General features: G+C 38.0%; 1 protein-coding gene across 2 annotated transcripts; it reads left to right on the top strand.

Annotated features, from left to right (window-relative positions):
* Positions 1-647: 647 nt before the first annotated feature.
* On the top strand, positions 648-10015 carry atp6v1c2 (ATPase H+ transporting V1 subunit C2). Of its 2 annotated transcripts, none has more exons than XM_041972163.1 (12): positions 648-800; positions 1300-1367; positions 3040-3125; positions 3564-3658; positions 4908-4999; positions 5084-5179; positions 5268-5336; positions 7418-7510; positions 7602-7689; positions 7770-7867; positions 7945-8072; positions 9482-10015. In XM_041972163.1, the coding sequence occupies exons 1-12, from the start codon at positions 672-674 to the stop codon at positions 9577-9579; spliced, it is 1140 nt and encodes a 379-aa protein (XP_041828097.1). In that variant the 5' UTR covers positions 648-671; the 3' UTR covers positions 9580-10015. The 2 variants fall into 2 exon arrangements, with proteins under 2 accessions (XP_041828097.1, XP_041828096.1); XM_041972162.1 differs by having other exon boundaries at positions 672-800; positions 7945-8068; positions 9490-10015.
* The last annotated feature ends 2326 nt before the right edge of the window (positions 10016-12341 follow it).

Raw genomic sequence — 12341 nt, 5'->3', positions numbered from 1 at the left:
TCATTATTTGCATTAGTCACAATTTAAATTATTTAATCCACTTGTAATCAATTATAGGGAACAACAGTTCAAACAAATTGAGCGAACAAAGAGAACTAACAACACGTTTTTGTTTAATATTAACTTTTCACTTCACGGTTTTGTAGCTTTTAGGAGTAACAACATATCAAATTGCAAATAAGCCTTTCTGCTAAATGCATTTGCTCAAATTTCCTAGTGATAAGAGCTTCCTGTGACAGACAGAAGACAGTCAGCCGGCTGTCATTCAGGTTAAAGTGGAGCTGCTGCTCAGGCTCAGTCAGTCTCAGGTGGAGCTGCTGATCAGACTAAATCACTCACAGAGGAAATGTAAGAGGATGTTGATGAGGATAACCTGAAGGTAAGCTCCTACTTCAAAAAGCTAAATCTTCATCTACTTCAAAGTTTCTGTTAGCTGGTCTAATGTATCAGAAATTAAGGAAAAAAAATCAATGTGATTATAGTCAAAAGAGTAAACTAGTGTGAATGTTTCCTGTACTTTTATACAAACTTGATTTAAAATGAAAGTTTATAACTTGTCTGTAATAGAAATAATGGATTATTTCCTCTGGACGACAGACTCTCTGGTGACGAAGCCTGTTCTTATTTGGAGGATTTCTGAGTGGAAGTCTTTATGTGAAGATCTCTGAGCCATGACAGACTTTTGGTTGATTTCTGTCCCACTGGACAAAACCAGTTTAACCAGTGTAGAGAAACTAAAGCGCACCATCACCAAAACCCATCTGGCCTCCTGCTGGAAGTTCTCCATTCCAGATCTGAAGGTGAGGTTGTGTGACACCTGTTCTGGTGAAGATTCAAAAGGTGCTCTGAAGTGAAATTAATTGATCATGAGATAAGGAGACATCTCTGCTCTTAGAGAACAGCAACAACGGTATGTTGGTTCTTTGTTTATAGTGGTACAGTAGCATGTAGTTGAGGAGGCTGATGGTGTTTGGTATCCTTCTCTGGTGAAGGTATCAAGGCTCAGGTTGCTCTCTACAGTTTGAGGCAAAATTTCCATCTGACCCATTTCACTTTACCTGATCAATGTCCTCCAGGGCTGTTAAAAAGCTCTGCTTTCTAGCTGCTGCTGTTCAAATCTATCACAAGAAATCCCTTTAAATATGGGACTGAACGCGACAGTCAGGGTGAATCTTAAAACCCAGCAAGTCCAAAAGTGACTTTTTTGTGCACAACTGATTGCGTTTGAGCTTTCTGTGATGTTGGGATGAAACATTAGTCACAGAGACATGAACTGTGTTGTCTGTGTGGTGGCTACAGGTGGGAGTCCTGGACAGCCTGCTCAGTGTGTCAGAGGACCTCTCCAAACTCGACACTCTAACTGAAAGGTAAAAAAATCCAATCAGTGATGAAACGAGCTGATTATTTGGGACATGTTCTGTTCATGACCACCTGTTTAAATTATAGCTGTATTTTTGCAGGCCAATGTTCAGCTTTGTATCTTTGAGCTTGTGTGCTGTCTCTGTCATGTTTTATTGATGGTCAGGGGCGGTAAGCGGTTGGTTTTCCCTCCTGATTATAAATTCATAGTTGGTGTTTCTCAGCTGACACAGTGAAAGAGGGGAGGTTACTGAATATTCACAGCTCCAGACACAAGATTACATATTTCTTTTCTTGAAGCAAAATTACTTTTCATCATGCATTTTTGATAGAGAAAAACAAGAACCAAGAGTACAAGTTGTGAAGTTCCTGTGAGATTCCCCATAGGTGCAAGATTTTTTACTCTTTTGCATTCCTTCACAAATAAAGGAACCATCTTACAGACGCTGATTACACGGCTACAAGGCTGCACACTGCTCCTTAAAGCCAATTTGTTTAGTTTCTTTATGGGTGTCTGTGCATTAGCATGGACTAGAAGTAGAAGGGAGTAGAAATGTGTGAGTGTAAAAAACATTGAGCCGGATGAGTGCCAACTAGCAATCTCCTGAACAAAAATGTTTAGTGTCACAAAGCGATGCAGCTTGATGATGCTCAAAGTGTTTAAGGACACACTGAACGTGCCAACAAGTCAAAACTTAAGTTGTAACTATAGAGAATATGGGGAAATGTACTTTTATTGTGAATCAGTGAATTGTGCTGTGGACCAGTGTAAGTATTTTCCCATTTCGCACAGCTGTTCCTGTCAATTTTTAAATAATCATTGAATAAGAGGCTGGTATCTAAGGAAAAACCTCCTGCTCCAGAGATATCATCTTTCCACTCATCAGAAGTTTGCAGCAGAACACATGGAAAAAAACTTCTGAAGGAAAGACAAAAGATTAAATTATGTGACTCCAATGTTTATACACACACAGAGAGACACACACATATATATATGTGTGTGTCTGTGTGTGGGTGTGTATTGCACACTCTTGTATTATTTTGCGCATTTAAGAGGAAACCATAAAAAATTAATACAGTTCTAACAATTCTATAAGAAGACTGGTTAAATGGTTCATTAAAATTACTCTGGAAGGTCGTTTGAAAGCCACCAGAGTTGCCAGTTTCTGCAAATATCAACTATTAGCTTGTTCATTGCTCACAACATTTTCTTGAATCAAGTGCTTTCATATGTCATTTATTTCTTTGAGAGTAGCTAAAGTAGAACCGTGTCTCTTTCTAAAACCAGACTGATAAGTTGATAGAATATTATTGACGTCCAGGTCAGTAGTTGTTCATGTCGATGGTTCCTCACCCTTTAATAGTGGCGTGAAAAAAAGCAGACTTCCAGATTTTGTGAATTTTGTTTCTCGGAAAGCTAAGATTGAAAATGTAAGATTTTAGTTTAGCAATATGATTTGCAGCTAACTAGAGGAATAAAGGTTGTATCTGATCCGGACCAGCTGCTTTCTTAGTGTCCAGTTTTTAAAAGCTTTTTCTTACAAGTACAACCTTGTGTTTAAAATGTATGTTTCTATATGTGTATCTCTGTGTTATTAGAAGGAGTTTCAGTAGAGATGAAATGTAATAAAATACATAAATATACTGTAATAATGGCATTTTTCTCTGTTGGTTGCTCAGTGTGATCAAAACAACATGCCAGTGTTTGAAGGAGATGATGGAGACGTCCAGTGACAAATTAGTGGAAAACGCTTTAGCCAATGGAGGTGAGTCAATCACAGACAGAAACACACGCCCATGCTGAGGGTGTTAAGTGTAAGAAACTTGATCACCCACATGCTTGCTGCCAATGAAATAAAAGTACTGCTATTCTCAATATACACAACACATCCCACTGGTCCTTTTAGTTTGCACAGAGCAACAACTGATAAACACAAACCAGACTAACTTGATTATTCTCCCTCCGTCAGACAACAGCACGAATCAGAGGGCCGTCCTGTCGCCCCTGAAAGCTTACTTCAAGTCTCTCAGGGGTATTTTACCTGCAGGGAGTGTAATTTTTAGCTGAGCTGAGTGCAGTGCTTACAATGTGTGAAGCTTTGCAGTGCCCTTATCCTTTTGCTTTGTTCATCTGTTTTAAAGCAGATGAACAAAGTTTCGTTCAGTTTCCAGTAAAATTTTGACTCAGTGTATATTTTTCTCAGTTGACCTGATGAGCTACGTGACCAAGTTTCAGTGGGACAAAGCCAAATATCCCACAGCTCTGCCTCTCTCCAGCCTGGCAGACATCATTAACAAGGTACAAACTGATGAAAGTGTAACTGTATGCTGACATTTAGATTTAATAGTGACTGTTTCTGTTGATTTACTGCTGATTTACTGAAAGTCTGGGACTTTCACACACAACCATCTCTAGGGTTTACAGAGGATGGTCTGAAAAAGAGAAAATGTCCAGTGAGCAGCAGTTGTCTGGACCACAATGTCTTGTTGAGGTCAGAGGTCAGAGGAGAATGGGCAGACTGGTTGGAGATAGAAAGGCAACATAAAATAAAATAAGCACTGGTTCCAGTCAAGGTATGCAGAATAGAATTCACACAGACTCACCAACACTGGACAATATAAGATGGAGAAATGTTGCTGGTCTGGTACTAAGGGGCCCAAAGTGGGCCCCTTAGTAACATGGCCTGGTTTAACCAGCACAGCCTACCTGAGTATTGTTGCTGACCATGTCCATCCCTTTATGGCCACAGTGGAGCATCTTCTGATGCTGCTTCCAACTTCATAATGCACCATGTGACAAAACTCAGATCATCTCCACCTGCTTTCTAGACAAGGCAGTTTATTTGTATACCACATTTCATGTACAGGACAATTCAAAGTGCTTTACATAAAACAAACAAAGAACATGACAATGAGTTCACTGGACTCCAACGGCCTCCACAGCCACCAGATCTCAGTCCAGTAGAGCAGCTTTGGGATGTGGTGGAACGGGAGATTCTCATCATGGATGCAGCCGACAAACCTGCAGCAACTGTGTGATGCTGTCATGTCGCCCCACCACCACCACCACTATTACGTGCACCTCAACACTTACAATTGCACTTACAAAGAAATAGTCCTTGTTTGGGAGAAGAATACTCCACAGATTATGACACAGACATGTGACACACTGTGGTCTCACATTACCCACCAATTTACTGGTCAAGACCAGGGTGAGATATGTCTCATAATATTTTTAGTTGTTAAGATGTCTGTTGTTGATTCATCATCATTTGCCTTATGTTTTACCACTGGTATGTTCACAAACTTGGATATATGTTTTATTTAGCTAAGCTGCACCCCCCCCCCCCCCCCCCCCCCCCCCCCCCCCCCCTCTTTGGACTCAGCTTTCATTCAGATCAACAAATGCTTTAAAGTATTTAGCCACAGGCTGAAAAGATGAACATGGAATATCTGGATGGATGAGCATGGATGGCACTCTTCAGCTGTACTTACACTTGCAAATATTAAAAAGATGGATTGCATATCTGATGTGTTTATGTCTGCAGGAAGTTTCTCAGGTGGAGACAGAATTAAAATCCCGCACTGCAGCGTTCAACAGTGTGAAAGCTAACTTGCAAAACCTTGAGCACAAGCTAGAGTGAGTTACATCGGTCGCATGTTAAGTATAAATACATTATATATCAGCTGTATATTTATCAAGCTGTTTGTTTCTGTCTGTCAGAGGAAATCTGCAAACTCGCTCTCTCAGTGGCATCATAAGGAAAGAAGACCTGGTGGTTTCAGAGTACCTCACTACTCTGCTTGTAGTGGTGAGCAGGTCAGCCATAAACCTATTTGTCTTATGTGTTCATCATTTTGACATTTTCATAATGTCATCACATTTGTATACATATTATTGATCACAGAAGGAGTTACCTGCAGTGGGAGCGGAGCTATGAATCCTTGTCGGAGTTTGTAGTCCCTCGGTCGAGCAGGTGAGCTGGTTTTTTGCTTGCTGAGCCAAGAGATCAGCTGTTCCACTCAGTCCGAGTGCCAGTGTACCACCAGAGCTAAGTGCATGTTCTCAGCCTCTAAAAGGCCGAGCTAAGTAACAACAGGTGTTCCATTACCAGCAGAAAGTAAGAGTCTGTGTGGTTTGGATCAGCAAGGAAGAAGATTTTGTTATCAGAGCCAAATGAAGTTTTTAATAATTGAGTACTTTATGATATCCTGCCAGAACAGGAAGTATGAGTAGAATATAACATGTATATTAGAATAAGAACTCACTTAAAGCAGGTAGCACACTCTTGAAAGTAAGTGACTTCATTGAAGAAAGATTTTGCCCTAAAACTTGCAGAAGATGAAAGAGTTTTGTCAGGAAATATTATTGCTAATATATTCATAATTGTTTGATCTTATATAGATTTGATATCTTGTGCAAGGTTAAAATTACTTAAACATTTGTGAGGGATGGTTTCAGGGAGGAAGACGCATGCAGGTTGCAATAAACAACACTTGGGTAGATGGTGTTGCAAAATATGCAGATAAACCCGTATAAAGCTGAAAATTTTAGATTGCCAGGGGTAAAATAGGAACGTCTATGTGCATGTAAACTGAAAAATCTAAAGAAATGAGGGCAACAAACACAAGTGCTGAATCTCTGGCAGGAAACTTTCTCTAAGCTGAGAAAAAAGAAGCAACTGCCCTGCAGGTTTAGCAGATGCAAATGCTACCTGATTTTAAACACATTTTTATTCCTTGACCTTTAACCTGTTGCTTTTAGTTACTCATTTTCATTGTTTAAAAGCTTTTATTGATATTTGTACCAACAACTCTGATTTTAATATACAGCTGTAGCTTTAAATAGGCTTAAGTTTTACTTTGATTTAAAAAAAGATGCACTACAGGGCTAAAGCTAATGACACTCATCAGGAGGTTAGCATAGTCCTCCTGCTTTGAATCTCAACTCTTGCTGTGTAGAGTCTGCATGTTCTTCTCATTCCTGTGGGTTCTCTCTACGGTGGCCTGGAAGGGCAAAACAATATTACATCGAAGGAAACACTTTTACATTGTTATGATGCACATTTACATCCACAAAAAAAACAAAAAAAAACAAAAAGAAACATGTTTACATCCACTGCAACACTTTTACATTGTCGTGTTAGACATTTACATAATAGAAACCACGTTTACATTTACAAAACAAAAGTACAACTTTTACGGAGGACTGAACAACTTTACACTTCAGAAAAAATAGCTGTACAAAACGTGAAATACTTTTACAATCCTTGATGCAAACTTACATGAGAAACTGCAAAACACTTCTACAAAGTTCTGAATTTATTGCCGAAACACTTTTACCAGTAATAAAGCAACTTTATATTGATGTGAAACCCTTCTTAGTACAAATGTACTAAGTGCACTGGTTAAACACACCTTGCTTTATTGATCTCCACTCAGAAAAAGTAACACCACAAACTAATAATAATAATAAGAGCATAAATAATACAGGGTTATTCTGAGGAGAGAATCTACAAGAGAAATGGCATCAGTCATTCCTCCACTGTGTCCTGCAAACTGAACAGATCCTTGTATGGGAAGCTTTGGTACAGCTGACCCAAAAGCTGTGATTTATTGAACCATGTGCAAATATGCAGAGGGATTCCCACTCATACCGAGAAAAAGAGACTAAAGCAGTGCAGAAATCCTTTGCACTGGACTGAGGATGACTTGTACAAACCATCATGTTCGTGATTGTGATTAGATACTGAAGAATGTGGAAGATCAGGGACGGGACGGAAATTTCCTGCAGGCAAACTTTAAAATCTAGAATCATATATATTAATGCATCTCGCCATTTCATGCTGTTACTTCAAAAATTTGATCAGTATTTCACAAATTTATGATGTAGCAAGACAATGATAACAATTTTTTTGTTGTTGTTGGTTCTGTACAAATTGAGGACATTTTAAGGACAATAACTTAAATCTGCTGTAACAAGTGCTTGAGGTAACCCATTATTTTAACTTCACCTGTGTTGATCTGTTCCTCTGTCATTATTTCATGTGACTGTCAGAAAGCTGTTTGAGGATGGAGATGGGGGCGTCTTCACTGTTACACTCTTCAAAAGAGCTGTGTGTGAATTCAAAGCCAAAGCTCAGGAGAGCAAGTAAGCAGCAGGGATTGGCAGAAAACACCCAGCGGAGTCAAAGCTGTGTTATCTGTGTCGATTACCATAATGTAGTCTGTGATCCACACAGGTTCATTGTGCGAGAGTACAGCTTTGATCTGGAGGAGAAGAAGCATCAGGAGATCACGCAGCTCAGTAATCACAAAAAAGAGCAATATGTGAGTCAGAAATCACATCTGCTCTCTGAAGGTTAGTGTGATGATGTCGCAGTGATCTACAGTAATTATCTCGTTCTCAGGGAATCTTTGTGCGTTGGCTGAAGGTGAATTTCAGTCAAGTCTTCATCGCGTGGATTCACTTGAAAGCATTGAGGGTGTTTGTGGAATCAGTCCTCAGGTCAGAAAGGATAACATTAGTGATTTTCATCAATAATTAATGATGGCAGGTTATTGATTTTGTGCATCTCCTGGTAGGTATGGATTACCCGTAAATTATCAGGCTCTTCTGCTGCAGACCGACAGGAAGTGCTCAAAGAAGCTGAGAGAGGAGCTTTCATCACTGTTTGTGCATCTGGACCCGACTGCCAGCATGACAGATGTAAGAAGCTGACGTGAACTTTATGACTACAGCTTTACACGGATTACTTAATCTTAACCACAGACAAACCTGTGATTAGACAATATTCAGCTCGGCTGCTTGGACATTTTTTTAAATCATTTTAAAACACAGTGTTGATTTTTTTTTATATATATTTAAGTTTGTATATTTTAGAGCATAAACAAAAACCGTACAACAAGTGAGGTGTTATTCAACCTCACCCTCAGGGCAGAGCATTCACACTCAGTACACGTCATTGCAACAGGGTTGTACATCATGCTTCAGTCTAACAGTCCAGATTAGGTATCAGTGCATTCCAGAGGCAGTAAAGTACTGGCACTATTTGGCTTGAATCGGCCCCTATGACTTTTCCCCCTTTAAAAATCAAATGAATTCCCCCTATATCTTCATAAAGGTGGGAAATTTACTTCTTATATAAAAATAAGTTTTTCCAGTGTAAAATATATATATATATATACTCTACAGTCATGATTCCTAAAATAGATAGTTTCAGGCACAGTTTTATCTCCAAACATGTTACATATGAAAGCATATTAGCACTTTTGTATTTGGGAGCATTCACATAGTGGATTAATGTGCCTTTATCTCCACATTTAATGCATATATATGGGGCAATAACATAGTGTTTCTTAATTTAATTAATATAAATATTAAAACAATATAAAATCTCTGTAAGTCTTAAATTACAAATACTACAGCATACAATAACTTGCATTACATGTTGGCATTCACAATGAGAAATATATATTTTAGAAACAGCTTCACCATTATGCAGAGAAAATAATGGCAAATTTCATTTTAATTAAGAAATTACCTATTTTCATATTTATTTTTGTTTTTTAACTTAGTTTATTTATTAATTTATTTTTTAGTTTCACCTCACAATAATTGGTCAATTTATCAATATTAGCTCTTTATTGTACAAATTCTTTTTAACACAATATGTTTTAACTTAGCAGTTTAAGAAACTTTAACTATTGAATAACGTACTGAGGCTCAACTTTCCCATTTAATTTACCTTAGTTTCATTTTAAAGAACAAACAACGACATGCAGAGTAAAATAGCTGGAAATTCCAACACATACATACATACTGGAATTAAAAAGAAAACCAGCTCAAAAGCAAGGCTGGCTAGAATTTATCCTTACATAGACGCTGGCTGTGTCCACCCTTTTGAGAGGGCGGTCAAATTGTGAGGGTGGCCCAAAACCCCTCGCCCCCTTTTTGCTCCGCCCTTGATGCTGCACTCCTGCAAGTATTGTTAACTCTTGCAAATAAGGACAAGACAACCACAGTGCATTATTTACTGCACACATCTGCATTTACATGCTGTTACAAAGATCAGTTTCATGGCTAAAGGTGTGTGTGTGACACTGTTTTCTATCATCTCTGCCAAACAGGTGAGCTCTGAAATCCCAGGACTAAGCCAGCAGGAGTACTACTCCTACATCTGCTTCCACATCAGCACCAACATGCTGGAGATTAGCTAGCAGTCAGCAACGTGAGCGACAAAGCACAGAGGGCCTCATCACTCACGCTACAGCCTCAGACAGTCAGAAACAACCAAATAAAACACGTCTGCAGCCTGAAAATGATGATTTTTAACTTTTCTCTTGAGCCAGGTGGAGCCGACTTATAGGATGAAGGTGTAAATAATTTTGAAACTTTAGGTTGTGCTGCATATGAAACTGTAGGATGATCTACGAATGTAAGCAATGTTTTTATCAGGGTATGTTTTTATCAGTGTACAGCTACTATTCTTGTATGTAATGAGATTAAAAAATCCTAAAGTTCAAAGCCGGTCAGCAATTCTTCAGTGTACAGGTATAAATATTCAGATATAAAGAATATTCATAAACTGTATCAGTTTTAAGTCATGTTTGATCAGAATGCTCCATTAAATACAGAGACAATAAATAAACTTCATTAAAGGCTTTGCAAATAAATGTCAGACGCTTTAATTCCTGTTTTTATTGTGCATGTTTTCACAGTAAGGTTCTTATTTCTGTTGGTGATTTCTACTCTGCTACTTCTGAAATTTTAAGGACTAAAACAGTGAAATTATTGAATAATTGTGCAGAACTTAATAGGTTGTTGGATCCATTTGATTTGAGTCAGGTGAGTTGGAGCAGGGACGCATTGAAAACCTGCAGGACACTGGTCCAAGAGGTCCAGGTATGGTGATCCTTGGACTAGAAGAACTGGAATACAAATATTGTCAGAACTCTTCTCTCTGTTATCAGACAATAAATTGTGATACAAGGTTCAAAGATTTTTTAAAGAAAATGTTGCAGATCTACATGCAGTTTTGTTTTCCCTTCTTATTGTATATTTGTCCAAAGAGACATGAAAATGGTCCAATACACGACCAGCTGAGCATGAACAGAACTTAGAGCGCCTCAAGCTGCTCACACATCTCTGTTAAGTGAGCGAAAGCAATGTGGACCTTTTTTTTGCGGGATAATTTTTTTTTTTTTTTATCTGAACATTGGATTTTTTCAGTAAATCAAAAGTTTGTTCTCTCCAGAAATGAAATATGGCTGTACAATCTGCACCAGAGCACAGTCTGTACATCAAGGTCTCTGTTGTCACTGTTGGTTTGTGGATTACTCTTTTAAAGCCTCCAGTATGTTGGTTGTCTCTTTCTCTGTTTCGCAGTTCCTTTCTGTGAAGATTGAGAATTTGAGGCTTTTCCGCTAGCTGAGTGGCAAATCATTTTAATGATGTAAAATGGCCCCAGAAAAGGTTTAAAACCAGGGACATCAGCTAGACTGTAGGTTTAATATATTTCTGCATTAGCTTTATTTTTCAGAGCAAGAGTCCATCTCATGCATTTGGACCACTTAAACCAGGGCTACTCAATTCGGTCCTACGAGGGCCGCAATCCAGCAGGTTTTCCATGTATTCCTGTACCAACACACCTGAGTCAAATTAATGAGTTATTGTGTAGAACCTGATTGGCTGTTAGAGCCACCTAATTTGACTCAGGTGTGTTGGTGCAGGGATACATGGAAAACCTGCTGGATTGCGGCCCTCGTAGGACCGAATTGAGTAGCCCTGACTTAAACTGTTTGCACAACACAACTCAATGTAAGACCCAGCTGTCAGCAGCAAAATTGTATTTTGGGTAATATAAAGAGTCAGAAGGTAATACTGGTAAGACTGGGGCTAATGATACATAATTATGAGCTCATGATGAACTCCCTGTAATTTTATAGGATTAAATCACACCTATTAAAACACTAGTTGTTGAATGTTATTTTACTTTTATGTCCTAACATTAATTGATAGACTGGCTTCCAAAAATACTGCCTTCAGATCCATGCCTTTATAGAGCCTCTGCATTAGAAAAAGTTTACTGTTTCTAAATATAAAATATTTGAAGCCATAAAAAATTAAAAAAATGAAACTACCTGATCATTAGAAGCACATATTTGCTCCTCAGTTTATGGTGTTTCTTCTATTCAGTGGGTAATATGGATCTAAAGTCAATATTTTGATAAGCTTAATAATAAATTATGCAGTCATTCCAAATAAGGACTTTGAGTGTCTACAAAGACTTACAAGTTACAGGTGTGCTATCAATATTGAAATGATGTTTTAAAGTATGATTCAGAGGGCTGGAATGATCACAGAATCAATCTGCCCAACATTAGCCCTAATTTTGACACAAGTTTGCCTTCTAAAATCCCCACTAAGTCTTAATCAAAAATATTTTATCTGATCTTTGTATTTTTATTGAATTCTAGAGAGAGTTTCATCGCTTTGGTATCAATTTAAAAAAAAGTCTTACACTTTAATGTACTCAAGTACATTTGGTAATGTAGGTATATACTGGAACAAATGATCAATATTTCCATATTAGAAATAAATGCAGTAATTAAGTAAATGTATCCAATTACTTTTCATCCATGCTATGCAGTGCTCAGTCACCAGAGAGTGCACTGTCTCTGCTTTGTGCAGCAGCCACTTTCACTCATGATTTGATTTATTGCACGTTTGCTAAAAATATTTCTTTATATTTCAATCATATTCTCAATAAAGTAAATCCTCTCCTTGAATGAAAAAGGCATATGTCCATTTATCTAACTGTGAGATGAACTATAAGACCCTCTATGATTATATATTAAAATTTGTTATAGTTTAACTAAAAAATAATGATAATAATTATGTCACTTTTATTTCTCTATTGTTTTACAGCCAAATAGAGGCTGTGTGCAGGAATATATGCCTGCAAGTAGATGTTGTGATT

The sequence above is a fragment of the Melanotaenia boesemani genome, chromosome 20, assembly GCF_017639745.1.
Source record: "Melanotaenia boesemani isolate fMelBoe1 chromosome 20, fMelBoe1.pri, whole genome shotgun sequence".
Taxonomy (NCBI): domain Eukaryota; kingdom Metazoa; phylum Chordata; class Actinopteri; order Atheriniformes; family Melanotaeniidae; genus Melanotaenia; species Melanotaenia boesemani.
This window is presented reverse-complemented; position numbering and strand designations above follow the sequence as displayed.